This window comes from Gavia stellata, chromosome 8 (genome assembly GCF_030936135.1).
Source record: "Gavia stellata isolate bGavSte3 chromosome 8, bGavSte3.hap2, whole genome shotgun sequence".
NCBI classification, from domain to species: domain Eukaryota; kingdom Metazoa; phylum Chordata; class Aves; order Gaviiformes; family Gaviidae; genus Gavia; species Gavia stellata.
In genome coordinates this window covers 12688991-12709192 of record NC_082601.1, presented here as the reverse complement: position 1 = coordinate 12709192, position 20202 = coordinate 12688991, and the positions used below count along the sequence as shown (strand labels likewise).

Here is a 20202-nt window from a genome sequence, read left to right as displayed (position 1 = left end):
GAGCTTTGGAAGGTACCAGCTTAACTGCAAAGCTTATATCCATAGCGATGCTTTGTTGGCAGTTGAAAATCTAGTATGTTCTTTCCGCATATTAAACTCAAGAATTAAAAATAATTTTTAAAAACTTTTTTATTATCCTGAGTGATCCTCAGAATATTCACAGTTGAAGCTGGATCTTTTAAAACAATCAAAGCAATCTGCTACACATTTCCCCTGTTCTGTAATACTCCATTCCTTATAGCAGTTTAACTGGGGGGAAAACACCAGGCCAAGATCTGTCTCATACTGAATTTCTGCTCAGATTTCCAGCATAACCAGTGCTGAATGAGGGCAGTTAAACTAGGGTAGTTAACACCACATACTACTTCTTACACCACTTGTGAGCTAGCAAAGAAACAGCGATATACAGGCAGTAAACACTAGTATCACTCCTCTGTCTCCTCCTCTTCCCTAGGCAGGGACAACTTTTTGCTATATTCACAAAGGAAAGGGTCAAAACAGAATTTGAAACCTGGGCACATAAATATTGGGAAGACAATGTTCTACAAATTGTGAATGGTAGGTAGAAATATTGGGAAGACAATGTTCTACAAATTGTGAATGGTAGGTAGAAATATTGGGAAGACAATGTTCTACAAATTGTGAATGGTAGGTAGAAAGAAAGTAGAGAAGACAGGTAGGTAGAAAATTACTATTAACTATTTTTCACAAAACACAGTACTGGAGAGGCAGGATATTCTTGCAGTACATATGGCTGAGTCAAAAAAGAATAGTTGGGTATCTCCCAAGGAAGCCTTTCTTCTATGACTGTCAGCTCAACAGAACTAGTTAAAGGTTTAGATCAGTACTTGTGAGGTGTTTATCCTAATATAACTGGATGGCTGGTGCATGAGCTAGGTATCTGTCCTGCCATGTCTTCCATGTGGGCTTAACCCTGTTTAAATGGAGACCTTCAAAGAGCACTACTGCTCATTAAAGAGACCCACTACTTTTCAGACCATGAACCGACTGACTTGTACCCTGGCTGCTGTAGTTAAGTGACAGAAAATATATTTCCAGCTCCTCTTTCCTGCCCAAGCTCTATGAGCAACAAGAGGTGTTTTCAAAGCAGCTTTCCTCTTTGTCATTGTATGGTCACACCCTGAGCTGAAATTCTCACTTATTTCAGGCTGTAGTGACAGTGATGAAACTACTTATATGATCAGGTGCCAGCTGGAAGGGTTGTAAAGTCTGGCCTATCATCTGCTGTTAAACATCCCTGTTAATGGAGTAATCCATTAATTATTCATTAGATGCATAATCCCATGCAAACTAACTCAGTTATGTGATTTAAAAACGTGTAAATATTTGTGTATGTGTGTGCTGTATTAGACATCAGATTCTCTGCTCTTCTCTAAACTGAGAATGAAATAGCTGTTGGGTATCTCCTCAGAACTATAATGGCTTTTAAAACAAGCTAAAGCAATGACATGAATTTGATTACTTCCACACGTTAAGCCTGACATGAACAAAGAGCACCAATGATGAGGAAAAAGCACCATTTGTCAAGTGCCATCTTGGGTTGCAGACACTATTGCTACTTTTCAGAAATGTCACTGCAGACAAATAGGAGGAAAAGGAAATTCCTTAATCCAGCATGATTTTCACTCAGCTATCACCTCTTGGCCTCCATTGTATATTTGTTGCACCTTAGTTAACAAGCAAGGTGCTGGTGGAGTCATCACACTCCAAATGTTCATGTTTCACTCTGACTCTTAATATCTCAAGATATTTTTTTCCTCCTGGCTGACAATGTCATTCTCTGCCTTTGCACAATACGTGCACAAAATGCATATCTATATACTCAGATACCCCTCTCACTTTTCTCTGCCTACTATCAGTCACTTTCAGTTCATCACGGAAGGGACCCCATTAACATAATTTGTTCATTCACAACTACAGTCAGTGACATCCAATTCATCACTGTTAAAGAACAATGTTTCTATACAGGCTAGGATGTATAATGAATGACCAGGTATTACATTTACCTGTAAGTGGAATGGATGTATGGTGTCCCTCCCAGACCTGGAATAAGTAGGGGACTGTGCTTAAGGCAGTTTAAAAGGCTCTCACCTCAACAAGGATTTCCACAGCAGCAAAGCAAAGAACATGAACCCATCACCTCATTCAGCTAGGGTACTGCTTTTTATATGTAAATACAAAATTTTTGTTTAATTTTTAGTTTTTACCCACCAGGACATTACATTCACTTAACTGAGGATATACAGACTGTCACTGGACTTCATCAAACCATGCAGATTGCAAAGGGTTGCTGGAAGGTCTGGCTGCATATCCTGTTTTGCAGACACAAATAGCCCTGAGCAGAAACGAAAGGAAGGGGCAGTGTGGAAGGGGGTAAGTACAAAGATGCGTCTGGGTCTGTGAAGCTGACTTCTTTGGCTAATGGTGTACACTCCACTGTTCTTAGATCTTCCTTAAGAATACCAGCTCATCTCATGCATCTCTTTGAAACGCAATTTTTGTTTCAAAAGCTGCTGGAGACAGTTAGTGAAAAAAATCTAATAAGATTACCCAAAGCTGACAAGGTCAAATGATTGTTTTCATTAAAATATTTGAGCCTCTTGGAAATGTTAGTTCAAGTCTGCCTCTGCTGCTTTTTTAAAAAAAGACAGTTTGTCTCTCTTTTGATATTTACATTGAAACAGGCTGAAGCTGAAAACCAGCCTGGAAGAAAAAGGACATAATATTCCCTCCTTAAATGAATGTGCCTTCTAGAAACAACTTAATGTAAACATTACAGGGCTGGTATTTACATAACTTTATAGGCAGGTTTGCCTCTTAGAGAACTTGTGTCGGGGGGGGGGGGGAACATAAATTAAAAAAGGGAAAGATCCCATACAGGCTGATAGCTGCGGGACATTTGGTTGTGCCGTTCTTTGCCCTCATGTTGAATTCGTGAGAGCAGATATGTTCAGAAGCCTCCGTGTTTCTTTTTTGTTTCCATTTTTGGAATTTTACTAAAAATAGGCAAAGCCCTCCCCTGAAATGGCTCTCTGCACAACTTGCTTTCATGAAGCATGAAGTAAAACTCTTACAGTCTGAAAAAACCATCAGTACTCAGCATTTCCAACCAGTCCATAATTTCTACTGTTTGCTTGAGGGACATGCCTAAAATTATGTGCATGTCTTCTATATTGATGGATTTTAGCACCTCGTAAACAAGTACAATAAATACCTAACACCATTAACATAAGGAGCAAGACATTTCCCTGCTTCTGTCTGCTTGTGGAAGAGCCTCATTGGAGCTCAGGATAGGAGAAGGGCTAATGCATACTCTAATACTACAGTCACATAGGAAACCATTTTCCCCTCATGCAAAACTTTTCAAGATTTCATCTTCTGAGAGGAACCAAATCGTTTTTTTCCGTTTCCTTTAAGAGAAACTGAAAAAAGAAATCATATCTGTAATGTGTCAGATATCATGGTAACAAGAATATTTACACAGGAGACGGAAAACCCAGATTCAATTCTCTGCTCATTCTTCCCCATCTCACTTGAATGCTTCAGACGTGTGGGATGTGACATTATGAAGTCTCTCTCTCCCACATGTAAATGAATCACAGCGTAACCTCTTTCAAACCCCTCTACTAGAAAGCACGGAGTGACTGAGACCTAGAAGTACAGAAAAAATAAAACACTTGGCCTTGTGGTCAAGGCAATGAATTCTTCAGTTCTATCCTTGCTTCTGTCACAGACTTCCTTGATGGTACAAAAACATATTACAGGTATTACTTAGCACAGACAAGATGAAATAGGAGAAAGGTGATGGCTACAACTGTAGTAGGAAAAGACAACACATCATTACTTACCAATTTATTCATACATTCATGAACCTATGCTAATTGCTACAGAGAAAAATGACAGTGACAATGCACTAGCACCAGTAGCCTGAATATTTCATCAAGGTTTGAAAGCTTAAACAGTTCTGCTTCATTGCTTCTCAAAGAGCAAATTCCTCATACTGTTTCCAAATAACTGCTTATTATCTAAATACAATAAACTAGAAAGCAACTCTGGCTTAAATTTGATGACAAGCAGAAATTAGAAAACTAAATGCCATACAAGTCAGTTATTTGAGTTTGCGTGTTTCGGAACAGTTTTTAATAGCTTTTATTTTTTCATTAAAAACAACTGTCATTTTGTTGCAACATCCCATATTTAGTTTCTAAATCATGCAGAAATTGTCCTCTAATTGAAAAAAATCCAGCCTCCTCCTTCTCAAAATAAAAATAAAAATCCAGCAAATACTCACTCCTGCATTCCAGTCAAGAGAGAGCTAGCACGTACTAGCACACTCAGAGCTTCAGTAATGCAACACGGTACACTGAAAGTAACTCAGTATTTTAAAACAGCTCAGCTGGAGGAAGAATCAATTCCATAGCAGTTTAGTAGCACAGTGCTTGAGCAATTTCTGCAATTAAAGCAAATCTGAGCAGTGCAGAAGAGATCCAGTATCAGAGCTTACAAAACAACCCAGGTCATGTGAATTCCACTAAAAGCTCTGGTGGAGAACACGAATGCTAATTTCTTAAATATAGATTTAATTTTCATACTTCTCATGTCCTGCGAGAACAGCTACAATTAGATGTTAAAATGCTGTGCCCAAGTGCGTAGGAACAGCAATCTAAACTAGGTTACTATGCGGCTACCCAGTTTATTAAGCAGGAAAATTCTGTTGGGTATTTGGACATTCAGGTGCTCCAAATGATTTCAGTGGGAAAATCTAGGTCTTATGTGCTTTTACACATTAATTAAACCAATGGATTTAGGTCCCTGTTTTACAGAGAAGAAACTTTGATCAATGCTTCTATTACATGCCTCAGATCTGCAATTTCTAGTCAATGACTTAGCTGGGAATTAACGGTACATGGCACCTCTTCAGTTCATGTTGCAAAAACGGTACTCATTTTTCTCTGCATGACAGTCAATAAACATTTCTGTCTTCTTCTGTCAACATACAGCTATGTAGGATGGACTATATGAAAAACACATGGAAAATACTGTCCTGTGCCAACATTAACTCAGAAAATGTCAGTATGGTGTGAGATGTAAAGTAACCTGGCAGAGATTCAAAATGCATACCTGGCATTAGCTAAACAGTGCTGAACTGGGCATCAAGGAGAAGTTATTTACACCACAGATTAGTGTTTCTCCATTGCTTTCTTTATAAGTACAGTAACTGAATTTTCTTTTCGTCTGTGGAGGCAACTAACCTTCGGAATCACCAAGTTAAATCTTACATTGCCTTTTTACTTCAGCTAGTTTGGTTGTGAGGCCATGTGCCACAGTTATTCACCCTTGGACCCCAGTCCCGAGGAATGAAGTCAGCACCTTTCATTATTCAGAGTTTCAGAGAAATCATATCTAGGTCTTAAAAACAGCTCATGACAATTTTATTTACCTATAATAAAAGAGGAAGTTTCAGCTTCTCTTAGAAAAAGGATGATTTTTTTTTTTCTTTGAAAAAGTTTGGTCAGAAGCTTCCCTGGCAATGTAACTCATATTGTTCCAACACACTAAGTAGATACCTTGCACTCACTGTGCAGAAGATGTCTTGGTTCTTGCAACAGCCAGGAGTGGAGCAGCATGGACCTTCTGACAAATGAATGGGACTGAAAGAACTGGTTTGAATAGCCTCACTGACCCTTAAAAGCATCTCAGACTATCCCAGGGACCAAAGAGGACAGCAGCAGCACAGTCACCAGATCACAGCTGCTACCCAGTGCTCTTAATTCTGCAATTAAGAAAACATCTCTGACCTGATTAGTCACTTCCTTAGTAACTGAGTTCTTCCCTTAGACAGTGGCAAGTTTTATACTGAGGACAAAACAATCTGACATGAAGGGAAGATTTTGAAATATTTTATACTCATCAGTGCTGTGTTTCATATTATATTAATAGAATGGAAATCAACAAAAAGACTTGAGGTGTTTACTGATTCAGTTATATATTATCTAAACCAGACACATCAAGTTTAATGTTTTAATGACATTTTCTTAAAATGGTGCTTGTAGACTTGCGTTCTCTGACAAGATTGTTTACTGAAGAGCAAATAACAGAACTGTGTGCTAATCTCTTGGCCATTGACTCATAATTTTTCCATGGTAATTAAAATGCTTAGAATCCCCCCCACTATGGAAAAGAATATATAAAACGTTAAGGAGTTCTGTCTGACATATGTACATTTCTGACATGCTGCTTCAGAGATGCCACTGCTCAGTCTTGCATTCAAGTACCAACGATGTTGAGAAATCAGATCTGGGAACATAACAGTGCAGCCTTCCAGAGGATTTGATCTGGACAGTGTCAGTGGCAACATTTTATTAATAACTGTCAGCAAGTGAGTGCATCATTACTAAACCAAAAATGTGTTTCACATTAAATTAAACAGATTTTATACAGTAGCGGATATAAAATATTTTTATCAGCAAGTTACCAAATACTAATGGTACTAAATAACTTATTTTGGGCTCCTTTACTTGCAAGTGTATGGAGGAAATACTTTTCTTTGACATAACTTTATTTTTAACTGAGCAGAAGAACTTTTATTTGTGCAATCAAACTCTGTGCTGGGTCATCCCTTCAACGTATGTGGTTTGGATATGAGAACAGCGGGTTTAACAAATTTCTTACTCAGATGAGGGAATCCGGGATATCCTGTCAGATTTTCATACCACTGGTCATGACAGGTGATAGTGGCCATTTCTTAATATTTACTGGAAGCAGTGCTGTGCATTAGCCCTACAAAAACCAGTAGGCATTTCTTTCCAAATGCTTGAATCTAATGCTTAGATTTAGGAAGGTTATTTTCTAAAGCATTAAAGCCAATTCTTTTCTCACTAGCAACGATTGGGATAAAGTTTCTTCCGACTATAGTAAAGTTATGTTGCTCTGCTCAGCCCTGGTGAAGTTTTAAGAAATAGCATCTCACTGTTGTAACATGCCTTTTCCCCCAGTACATCTTGAAAAAAAACCTTCAAAAAAAAAATCTGCTTTTTGGAAAACTCATGTTTTATGTAAAGTTTTGGGATGTCAGTTTAAAAAGTATTGGTATTTTGGATATGGCATGCAAATGAATCACGAGACTGAGGATCAAGAAAGTTGGGTTGCTTGATCTTGGGCTAATTGCTCCAGCTATGATTTACTGCTGTTTTGGACCTCAGCTTGAGACACTTTAAGGAGGACAAAATATTAGGAAGTGTGGAGTAGTAATAGATTTTTTGAAAAAGAGAATATTTATTTATAAACCATGAAATCCTTATTTACTCTTAAAAATCTCAAGTAGCACTTTGATTTTTCCACAGCCTGTTGGGCCAAAACCATTTGTTTAATAGGCACTGAAGATTTTGCAGGTGGCCTTGGTAATTTAAATAAGCAATTCCCTTTAACTCTAATTTGAAGTAACTTCTAATTTCAATGAGAATTGGGTGCCCAAATCCCTTTACAGAGATGCTTTCAAGGCTCACTAGAGAAACGTTCAAGTGGTGAGAATTTTTAGCTTAGTACTTCTGCTGCAGGGTTATGTCAAACTAGAAGACCCTTATATCATCCACTGATTGTTCTGGCATACCATGGAGTATGCAGTATGATAAATAATGAAAGGTTCCAATTTTCCACTGTCTCTTCTAGTCTTTTATATCTGCACAGAAGAAATGTAACACTTTATTATTCTAACTCAGTAGCATTTCACATCCACCTAGCAAAGACACAAGTGACAAAGCCTAAGTCAATACGGTCAGTGAAGAATGAACCAATTCCAACGTTAAAAAGAGAGGTGTCCTTCCTCCATTCTTCCTCTGGATTGATTTCACTGAGATTCAAAGCTGGATCTGTTTGTTATTCTCAAAAACATTATTACTTATTCTATTTATCAGTATAGAGTTGCATTCTGCAGAGTCATAATTATTACTAAATTCTGGTGACAGAATATTAATTGTGAGCAAAAAGAAATACAACATAATTTTCCTAATTTGCTAGCATGGGAGCGATCTTTCTGCATGTAAACACTGCAAACATCAATTCAGAGATATTGTTAAACATTGAATGCTACAAAGCTGCCTTCATAGATGTTCTGCTGAGAATAACTGCTTGTTCTAATCCAGAGTCTAGTATGTATTGCATTTCAAAAGAGTTAGTGCCCAAAATTTTACTTACTATTGGATTTCTGTAGCTTACAAAACCCAAGCTTCCAGTAATAAAATAACATTGTCAGAATGAGCAGTCAAATGACCTGGGTCAGCAACTATTCTCAGAGCAAGAAAAATTCTACAGATTAACATACCAATGACATTCATTCTCTTTCACAAAAAGAGATGTATTGATCTTTGCTTTCAGGAACAAAAATTAATTACTTTTCATAAGATTTCCTGGAGGTTTCTACTAGGGCAAAAACCAAGGATCACTTATCATTTATTTGAAGGGAGAAAAGGTTGACATAGCTGCTAACCATGAAATTTGACTTGTACTTTCTTACAGAAAATGGACAATATGGATTTTTTTCCGTGAGAAGTATTTCTAAAAATGACAGAGAGTATATAGCCTCTGTACCCCATACAGTATATACTGTTGTGACTGGATTCACTATTCAAAATTCAGAATTTATTCAGTGGGATTATTAGGAATTTTTGTTCTCTATTTCTTCCATATCATTCCTTATACTCTACTTGCCATTAGGACTGTTCATGAGTTGGTGTGGCAACAAAGACTAGAAGAGATCAGAGTAAAAATTTATCTCCGTATTAGATTGGGACATCTTACTTCACAGTCATTCTTTATTAGCCTTCTTTTGGAGAGAAATATAGTAAAGATGCACAAATACCCAACTTGTTAAGCCCATTCTCTTTCAGGTAAGGAACTTTAAATTCTCTACATCTGAAAGGGATTTCAGTTTATATTGAAACTGTGAAGTCTACCGGATCAGTCTGCATATTTTGCCCCTGACAAATGTACAGATATAACACTCATTTCAGGCAGACAAACACCCACAGTCCTCAGAGACTGAGGTTGAGATGTTAAAAACCACCTGTGGAATCTCTGCAGCCAAATCCTTTCAAAATTAGATATGTATTTTTCCAAAGTTTTCCAAAGCCCAGCTTTCTAACATTCTCTCTGGTTACCTTGATGTTTTCAGCGCAACAGGAAAGTGCATAGAAAACACTATTCAAAACACTATCCCGTGGAGCTTTAAATGGCTTTAAAACTTTCTTTTCTATTGATGTACAAGAACAAAATTATTGTTCTTAATTGCTATTATTCACAGCATTTGAAGCTCAGGTGTAGAGGTGGAGCATGTCGGTGTGACCCTTCCCACACCCCCAAATGATTGGCTGGAGGGAAAGTTATAATGCTCAGCCAGCAACTCAGAAATTGCTGTAGCCCAGAGCATAGCTCTATGTAAGTCAACAATTCCAGAAGCACAATTATTACCTGCGATCATCAATCGGTACAAAACTGCACTGAGTCCTGCTGAAAGCAGCTGAAAATGTTCCATGCTGGAAAATCAGATTACAGTTTGTTTCTTTTTTTCGAGAGAGAGCTGGATAAAATATTTTATGTTTCCATTGGAACCGTGTCTTTACACCTTTTGAGGAACTCATGTGGTGGACAACTTTCAAAATCCAGTGTTTGATTTAAAGAGATCTTTGTATCCCATGGACGCTTAATTTCAAAAGTACTAGTGGTATTGGGAATTTCTCAACTGACATTATTGTGCTGCCTTTGCCATTTAAAGTTTCCTCTTAATCAAATGCATGTATTCAGAGTGGCAAACATGGGAATTTATAGCTGATTTGTTATTTCAGAAAGCATTAAAAGCAAGTAAAGCATTTAGGCTTAAAACAAGGAATGTAAAATTCACCAAACCATTCTCCATGGTCATGGGAAAATGGACAGATTATGCTACAGGACATTTCAGTCAAGATACCTTGCCTACCAGTGGTAAGACAGTATATTGTCTACATAGGACACAACATGACTTGAAGCAAACTTCTCGAGAATTTCTGCGCTTTTTGGGAGGCAGCCAAAAATAAATCTGTGTCATAAGCTTATGGCACCATTATGGAAAACTGAGAATAGAGTGGGCTAGATCTGAATGCACGGTTTCAGCACTTACTGCTAATCCCTACAAGGCAAAAACCTCATTTCACATGACTTATGTGCAGGGGTTAAAGAAACAGCACAAGCTTCTGATACTATGCCTGCAAACAGAAAGGAATGACCACAGAATCCCAAAGCACTCTTTTGTTTCCAGTGAAAAGGAAGTAATTAAAATCACTGTCACTTACTCTCTGTTGGTAGCACAGGGGGAAGTGTGGTCTTAGGCTTCTTGGTCTTCTTCTCAGCGGGCTTTGAGGTCTTTGTGGATGAGGCATCTGCAATCAAAACAAATAATAAAATACAAATCCTATTGAAAAATCAATAATGAAAAAGCTGCCTATTAACATCAGTTTGTTTTGGATCTTTCTGCAAAGTTAGAGGAAATTGCTGTCCTTTTGGTTTTTAAGAAAGATTTTCTGCACAGACTTCTAAAAGGTAGAGGGAGCAGAGAGGGAGAAGCCCTCTGCAAAAGAACCTGCACTGAGAACCTGAGAAAGCAACTAGACAAGAGGCACCGTCCAAGCTGATTAAGTCTATTTTAACTGAGTAGAACAAAGTACAATGTGCACAAAGCTGCTTTAGGCAGTGCATGGAAAAGGGAAACAAAGGCATGTTTGAAGCATCGTTTCATCCAAAAGAATCTCTTGCCATGTCATTCTTCTATTCCATTGTCTATGTGATCTATATAGATGAACGTATTTTGAAAAGTAGCATTTCTTCTGTATGTTTAAATCTTTCCAAGAAAATATCGGTTCATTCCTAAAGAAAATTTGCAAAAGGGACACCGCAGGACTCAATTTTGATGGATTTCATTATTCTCAAGCTTGCACAGCTCATATCTAGCAACTACTCAGCACTGCAGGCTCCACTGACAGCTGAGAGTCAATACAAGCTCTCTTCCATGTGTACCAAACAATTCAGAGCAGAAGGCTGTGCTAGATCTGAGTTCAGACACTCAGATTCTACAGATTTGTCCCTGAGCTAATTTGACAACTGGAGTCAAATATTCCTCCAGTGATTTGAGTCCATGGGGCCAAAAGGAATGTAATGATATTTATGGTTACTTATGGTTACTATCTGGGATGCTGACAGCAGTCTGAGTAGAAAGGAGCAATTTTAATTGTTGTTTTAGATCACAATTCTAATTCAAAAATAACAGTCATCCCCTCTGCCAGTCACAGACATGGGATATTAAATGGGGTCTCTCCTAAATAGCTGGAGTTTGCTGTGGTGCCATTCCTCAAAAACCTCTTCTCAGCCACACAAAGCAGCATGCCAGTAGGAAATGGAAAAGACAGATGAGGCAGCCAGTATCAAGGTAAAAATGAGGTCATCCTGGAGTCCAATATTACGTAAGCAGTTTGCTCCTAACGCCATGGGTGCCACTACCAGGGTGAGCCAGACAGCTGATGTTAACGCCAACCACCTCATCATGTAATGAATATGTCATGAGCTGAAAGCCTCCCATGGTCAAGACTTTGCAAGCCAAAGTCTACCTCCAGCCTCCTAGAACATGCATTGCCCAGCAGGAAATTGGAAGTGGGAAATATGCTAAGGGAGGCTTCAGGAAGAAAAGCAACTACTTGAAGGAGATCAGAAGACAAAGTCAAAGGAAAAAACACATAGGTGACTGAAACATTTAAAAGATACTAGGGCAGCTCTAGAGAACTACTGTGTGCTAAGCACTTGATGATCTCATCTTTAACCGTCTGCATCTGTGTCGGTTAAGGTGTTACAGGGTACTAGATTTTGCTTAAAGCCTCTTCTTGATAGTCTTCTTTGAACTTCAGCACTGGTAAAATTTATTACTTTAAGTACAGAAATATAAACAATAGTTTACCAAATATCTAAGCCAGACTACTTTGTGACCATAGTATCATGGAAAGTGCCATTACAGGAACCAATATAATTAATTGTAATTATATGTATAATTAATTCTTTTTCCAGCTATATGAAGACTGACCCTTACTGATGGAGTTACAGGATCATGTTCTTACCTTGTGTCATGCTACAATAATAGATTTCTTTTCTAGACCTCCTGCCCAAAATACCACATCTGCAACACAGTTGTGAAGGCTTAATACACAAGATCTATGTTATTGGGCTTGTTGTTTAGTTTTGTGTTCTTTTTAGTCACAGTGGAAAGTATCAGAGTATTCAAGGATGAGCTCACCAGAAAGTGAGCTGACAAGAAGCACATTTGGCTAAAGTCTCTTAGGTAAGTTAAAGTCCTTGGCAGTTTTAACAGTCTGTGCTCTCAACCTCATGACAAAATATTTGCCCAAGGCCAAGACTACTTGGCAAGAGTACAGCGTCATCAGCATGACTGAGGCTGAAAACAGGTACCTCAGTCAGCAAATTGTCCATGTTCTAAGACTGGCATACAAGGGTGGTTGAGCTGCTAATTTGTTTATTTTTACTCCCACTAGAAAAAAGCCAAATGACCAAATGGCATTGGATGCAAAGAATTGAAAAGTTCCGGACTGAGAAATGTGCCATACATAGTCCTGAGGCGAACTGGTACCCAGGCTCACACACCGAATTCTTACATGCTCTTAAAGAATGCATACCGCTCAGAAGCAAATCTTCATGTGTTCACCTTACTGTTCTCAAATCCTTGTAGAAATACCGCGGGCAGCAGGAGAACATAGATTATTCCACAAAGCAGCCAGAGCCCTTGGCTCTGTACTGTCTCTCTCCTCATGCTCCTTTATGGTAGACATTGAATTACATATTGACCGAAAAGTGCAGGAGGGAAGGGGGCAGAGTTCTATTTTGTGTATGTGGTTCATAAAGGCTGGTATTGGGAAATAAATGGGGGAAGAAGGAAGTTCTAAAGAAGGGTTTTCCCATACCCAGCGAAGTACTTACCTTCTACCAGCACTTTGCAAGCACATTCAGCTTTTCCTGCTGCATTCTCAGCTATGCATTTGTATTCGCCCCCATCTTCAGGCATGGCCTTCTCAATGGTAAGTGAACACAGTGTCCCTAATACAAAGGAAAGAGAGATCAAATGGATATTACGCTGCAGTTCACATAACCTCAGTGCTATTAAGGAACAGAATGCATCAAATGATCCAATCCTTTACTACAGGTGAACTTCACTGCTAGAAAAAGATGGTTTGTCCTTAAAAATTCAACATCAGAATTGGAGCCTTATTAATGCTAAATAAAATAAAAACACATTGATAGATAAATTGAATGTTATTGCTGTTCCCTAGGATACTCAGAGCTGTCCCTGCAGCCCTAAAGTGGTTAATGGATGAGGGTAGAGAAGACCTAGAGCAGAATCTCTGCTGCTCTTCTTTGTCTTCTAGCAGGGATAAGAAGTCCTCACTCCGATGATCTTTTTGCAAAAGTGCTAGCAGTGTAGGACTGTAAATAAGAGGGCTTCTATCAAGTGACCATCTGCAATATTTTGATTCAGCCTTATCTCTAGCACTTCCATGAGCATCCACGTGTGAAAGTAGAACTTCGGCTTTATGCCCAAGTTTAAAAATTATACTGAAAGCCATTTTCTTTTTGCTTTAATTACTCTGAGAACAAGTGTCTGATATTGTAAAACATCTGTTAGACAGTTCAATATATCAGTGGCAATCAAATTTGTCACTGCAATGAATACATTTCTTTTCAAACAAAAAAGCAAAATTTGACTTCATTGGGTTTGCAGAAACAGGATGCAACATAAGCTCTATCAAGGGAAGCTTGGTATGACCCAGGGGAAATACATTTCCTCTTAAAAAATAAAACTCTGTGAACCAAAACAGAAGCTGTTCCCAGTAGTTGGGGGTGAAGAAGGAGAACATAGTTTACCTAAGCCCTTATGCTCAGTTGCATTGCTTGGAACAACAAAGTACTGTGCTCCCCAGGAAAAACCCCTATTAAAACTCTCCAGACTTTCCCCTCCCAAATATCCTTCATTAAGTGAGGGTGAAGTGTGGGCTTGCTTTCTCCTTCCTTACTGGAAAGCCTGTCCCCTAAACACAGCCTGAGACATTGTGCACTTCCACCCATTGCTGTTATATTGTCCAGAATGCCTCCACCCTCCACTTGTTTCAACCGCAGTAATACCTTCCCCCTTCCTCCATTTACCTTTCTCACAGTCTCTCCTTATTAATGGCAAGAGTGGATAGATGTTCTTTTTTAGACATTTCCCCTGTGTCCTGAGACATACGGAAATTTCCCAGCATCTCTTGCTATTTGTCACCTTTCGCTCTATGTTAACTGGAGGCTGCCTTCTGCCTCCCAGAGTGCCTGATCCCAGGCTCCCCATCAAATAGATCCCTTGTGATGTGGGAGATGGCACAGGTGACAATGGTCCTTGAAAAGGACACCCCTCTATCAGAAAAACTTTGGGAGTTTACTGACTCCCCTTAGAGACTAGACCTCAGTTCTGATATGGCAATTAAGCTTTTGGCATTCAGATTTGCCCTCACTGTGAAACTGGATGTTATTATTCAAGACAAATCTTATTAAAAACATTCAAATGGTTCCCAACAAATCTGGTTTGCCAGACGCATGCAAGGGTTGGAAGAAAATGAATTTTTCCCACCTCCTCATCCTCCACAAAATCAAGAAGCTCTAAATAATGACAATTTTACCCCTGAGAAACAATGTGAAAAGTATTTCAGAAGGGAACTGACCCCTCAGTCTCATGTGCTGTGCTTAGCCAACCACAGGATGAAAAGAAAAGCCACATGCCTTCCCTGAGGCAACTCATCTCCACGAGTCAGGCTGAGCCAAAAATGTCACAAGCTGAAGTTCCATTCCAAATGGAGGAGGGACACTAGAAAAGTATTCTTGCAGGCATCTAGCAAATATAAATTCATGCGTCTGCTGTTTAGAGACAACTGGAGAGCAAGCCAAAGATAACTTCTAGTCTAAGAATTTGTATAAATCTATATAACATGATTAGAAAAGATCACACATTAGAACCTAAAAATGCTATTGCAAAAGAACATAAACTATGGAACAATGACACATACATAGGAAGGAGATCTCTGGCCAACTTACTGCAGGGAAGGAGTCTGGCTTTTAAGGATAACTGGATCATTAAGGGACTGGAACAAAGCAGCATTTACTTTAGTTTTTTGCTGGAGTTTTCTACCTGCTCAAAAGCCCTTCTTCACCTGCATGCTAATCACCTCATTGAAGACTAATGTGACATAAGGTCTTTCCTCACCACTCATACTGTTGCAGTGTTGTCCATACAGCATACTGCATACTGCAGAAATGTAAATTAACACCTTATAAGAAACACTTCCTTATGCAGCATACGCGAACAGAAACATCCCACCCTAACAATAAGTCATTCCCCACACTTATACTAAAATCTAGAAGCAAATCCTAGGGTTTTCTCATGATGATCCTCGACTTGCCATGGGCATTTAGTGCTTTGTTAGTTTTGCTTTTAGAATCTAGCTCTGGGTAGGCTGCACGGCAGGAGTCTGATGGAACCTGTATTTGGCTTATTCCACTGGAAGCAGAGTCCTCATGAAATAATGACAGTCTTACTCTTTCCAAAAGAATATTTATATGTGTTGAATTTTAATTAAGTTATTTTGTGAGAAGGAGAATGAAGAAATCTGTTTTTTCAAGGTCTGCATCCTTTTTCTCCTGAATTCCACCCCCCTGCAGCAACAATCTGTATCCTATTTTCCTCCACTTCTTCATACTCCCCAGCAACTACACTGGAACAGCACATACAAAGTACATGGGGATTGCTGGGCTTGTTGCTACCACCAGATGCAATGGTGATATTCTGCCCTCAGTGGAGGAGTGGAGGGGAAATGAGATAATTTGGGTCATTCTCCTTTACTTAGCCACTAGTTTTCATGAAACTGTGGACTACTAGGACTTAGTGTGAAATTGGCCAATGGTTCAAAAAAATATTAGCCAGGCTGGGTTAGGAGTGTAAGGGGAGGCTGAGAGAGCACATGGCTGTAGAAACCTCATTTTCTTAGAAAACCAGAAAAAAACCCCACCACCCAAACAGGCAAAACTTGATGACATTTCATAAGGACAGGAAACTCCCCAATAGGCCTATGTTCTGTGATCTAGAGCTACAGTCAATTCCTGTGGCTATAAAGCCAAATGTCTTTCAACAAAGTATTTGGTATTTCCTCTGCAAAAACCCTTCATGACCTGAGACAAGTTTATTTTCTCATAACTATAAGAAAGCCCAGACCGGTTACTGCAGTTGGGTATTCTGAATCCTGGCACTTCACAAATCCCAGTCAACTAAAAGAATTTGCTATCAATTTTTTCCTCCCATCCCTCTACTTTTTTTTTAGGAACCAGCCCATGGGCAGTCTTTAAAAAACCGTCACAAAGGGCAGGATTGGAATAAACATGAGTACTGGGATCTTCCACTTACACACTGGAACTGGTGCAGCTCTAGAAAAGACCTTAACAGCCACAGAAGCTGACAGTTTACTGGAGGCTCTGGTTTAGATACACAAAGCCTTTCCCTTGCATTTTGAGCTATTAAAGGATTTTCTGACTTACTCAAAAATAGTGCAAGCCAGTTCAAAATATCTCTAGGCTTCTGCATTCTTTCCATAAAACTCCACAGAAAGTCAACTTCAGATATAAAACAAATACACAAACCAAAAAACAACAGCTCCTGAGTCTAATTCCCTGCACTGGCATCTAGCTGGCCAACTTCCTGACTCCTATCCGTGATGCAGACTGAAGTTTATGTCTTTCTCATATGTACCCCACCGGATAAAGAAGTACTATGGAATATTTAGGCAATATTAATAAATACTAGGCCATGAGAAATTGTGCCTAGGAGCTGTAACAAATTTGTTAAGGAACTTGTTGGCCCACTGGTGTTAATTTTCCAATAAATCACAAATTGTCTGGCAAAGTGCAAATATATGCTAGTGTCACAGTCATGTTTAAAAATGGCAAGTGGGTTGACCTGGCAAATATTGACTGCAGTTACAATGACAACAAGCAAAGTAGTGAAAAAACTCACATGAGTTTCAGAGAAGAAAAATTGTCAAATTTAATTATTGCTAATTGATAGTTTTAAGGAAAACAATGTAAGAAACCTACTTTTATTATTCATGAGATTACACATTTAGCTGGCAAATGTATCTGTGTAAAGGTAATTTTCTTAGTCTTTACTGAAATATTTGTGTTATTTCACATTATTCTGCTTGCAATTGATGTTGTATTACTACATTAATGACATTCATGTTAGGAAGAGTTAGAGCTGCCAAAATAAAGATCTCATGAAGAAGCTGACAATAGGAGATCATCACTTGGTATGTTTCTGGCTGATTTCCTCTGTGATCAGACTAGAACCAAAGTTATTCAATATTATAATCTGTGATGTAGAAGTATTCATAAATTAATGTTGATAAACTTACAGATGATAGAAAAAATGTTGGAAAAAAGAAAGACAGAAAGAGAGCGAAAACAGGGCAGTCCTCATAAACAACCTCATTTACTTGTTAAGCTGAGTCCAAGAAAATGGGGCTTAAGACAGTGAAATGACAAGCATCCAGGGATAGCAAGGGATGCTCTATTTTCAGAAGATTTAAAGGTTTAATACAAAAGTAACAAACATGAGCTCCACTGTTGTGAGGTAGAAAGAAGAAGACCAATGACCTCCAGTAAGCACAGCAATAGGAAGGTGACCTCCATCTCACTGATGCTGATACCGACATACAGTTCTGCTGCCTATTTTCTAAATAAGATAATAAACCAGCAAACAGCAACTGAAGAGGAGGTATTAAAATGAAAATCAAACCAAAACAGCCCCAAGCCTCCAAGGGCTGGATAAAGTGCATTATGGAGAGAAAGTTAGTAAGAGCTTGACTTGTCAAGTTTCGAAAAAAAGAGAGAGGTATCTTGATTACAGAGTCAAAGCCATTTATCAAGTACAAATGGGGTCTTTAGCTTAGCATAGAAAGGAAGCAAGTGTATGGAAGAAGAAACCAGATAAATTCAAATTAGAAATAAGACATTGCTTTGTTTCTTGGTTTAAAAACAAAACATTTATAAGAATAATTAGATATTGCAATAAATTACCAATGATTATAGCAAATGTCTCTCTTCTGCTATATTTAAACCTACACTACATGCATTTCTGGAAGAAGGAAGATTCAGACAAAAATGGCAGTAGAGAGGGAAATTTTGTGGCATGTGAAAACCATGGAGTTGTGTCAGAACTGATGCTGAGACGATCTCCCTAGCCTTAAACTTTCTGAAGAGGCTTTTTTTAAGCTGCAGAATCTATCTACTTTCAGCAGTACACAGACTTGTGTTAATTACACATCAAACTCTTGCTCAAAGTTAATTAAAAAGAAATCAAAAAGTCATGGCAGATCCTTGTTAGACTGACAGACACAGACTTGCACAACTGAAAGGAAGATTTAGGAGTTATGTTAAGTCACAAGAAAGTTTTTAAGGCATTACTGCTAACACGATTACCAACTCTTTATGCTGCCAAGACACTTAGGAAGAAAAAAATGCTGTCTTACACAAAGCAATACAAACTCTGGGCATTTTCTAAGCTACACCATCACTGCTACCTGAGCCTATATTAAGAAGTTCCTCTTCAATCTATGTAGTCACATAGTACTAAATCTAGCTAAACAAAGCAGAGCAAGCTGATTTAAAAAATGGCAAGTTTGCCAGTATTGACTTATATTCACTGTGCGCCTCAATTCTCCAGTCTAGTAAGGAAGCCAGCTTCCAATCCCCTTTCACTGTCGTCTTCTAGAACAACTTTTGTAACCACGCAAAAATTTTCTATCCGGATTTTCTATTCAAGAGTGAGTCACATAGCAGGACACTAGCACAGGGTACTGCTGTGCCAAGTACTATACAAATGTAAAACAAAATTGTTCCTGCTCTAAAGAGTTCACGTGTCAGGAAGCTTGTTCTACTCAGTCCTTATATGTCTAACTCCACTGTAATGTCTGCTAGGGCCTTCTTAAAAAATTTTTTCTAAACAAAAAGCCCCCTGTAACTTCAAATAAAGAAGAACTCTATCATATTAAAATTAACTACCTCTCAACCACACACGAGCTAACCTGCCCATATAAATGCATAATACTCTAATTTATGAGTACCCTCTTTTGTGTGTTTGTTACAGTTACCACTTATTTTGAGATTTCACAGGCAAAACCCATTCCCAGGAATGTAGATAACCACACTCTGACAAGTGTTTAAAAGAAGAAAAATATACAATCAAACCATTTATAAACCCTTAGCAGGTCAGACATGTTCGTAAAAGAAAAATGGTGTAAGAGCTCCCTTTGTCATAAAAATGATACTTTAAGCAACAATCACTCACGCCAATCAACTGACAGAATACTATTTGGGAAATTATTAAAAGAAATGGAGAAACAAGTACTGATGTTCATGATTTCAAAGAGAAACAAAACAGTATTAATAGTTGAAATGTAAAATGGAAGGAATGAGATTGATCTTAGGTATCTTGTGATTGTGACATTCAGTATAATGCTGCCCAGATTCTGACTTCTAATAGATAATGTAAACTTAACCCTGGAATAACGGAATACATTGCAAGCCCTAGATTAAGTACTAGAATACAGCACAAATACTGCATAAATATGCCTGAAGATGAAGGTCTTTTTTGGAGGAGGATTTAATTTTTCCTTTGCCAAAGACCTTACCAATCAGTGATTATTCTGATCCTGGTTTTTGAATTGGGCTTCTCTGACGGTACAGAAGTGGGGCTAACATCCCCCCTTCTCTTGCACACTAATGGCTGAACTGCCTTGGACAGGCAATGTAGTGTTAGCCTCTTCAAACACAGAGCAGATGTGTGAATAGAGTTGTTTCTAACAGGTAAAGGGGCTTACTATCAGCTAGGACAAATATGCCAAGCAAAGTTACTTTCGGTGAGTGACTACATAAAGGGACTACTTAGTTTGCCTATCCTGTGAACTTGTTACACACAAGTATACTTTTAAGTCTGCCCTTCCTGGCCAGATATGCCACTTGTTTTATCAGGTGGGCATGTTCCTGAAACCAGATTTTATGTATTTATCTTCACAATATATT

The 20202-nt window shown here is 38.5% G+C and overlaps 1 protein-coding gene across 1 annotated transcript in view; it reads right to left on the bottom strand.

Moving 5' to 3' along the window:
• MYLK (myosin light chain kinase) overlaps positions 1–20202 on the bottom strand; it is a 155734-nt gene that overhangs the window by 50066 nt on the left and 85466 nt on the right. The window contains exons 16-17 of the mRNA XM_059820604.1: positions 13027–13143; positions 10344–10430 (exon numbers count right to left, since the gene is read on the bottom strand). Coding sequence (XP_059676587.1) covers positions 10344–10430; positions 13027–13143 — 204 coding nt within the window. The remainder of the gene's footprint in view (positions 1–10343; positions 10431–13026; positions 13144–20202) is intronic.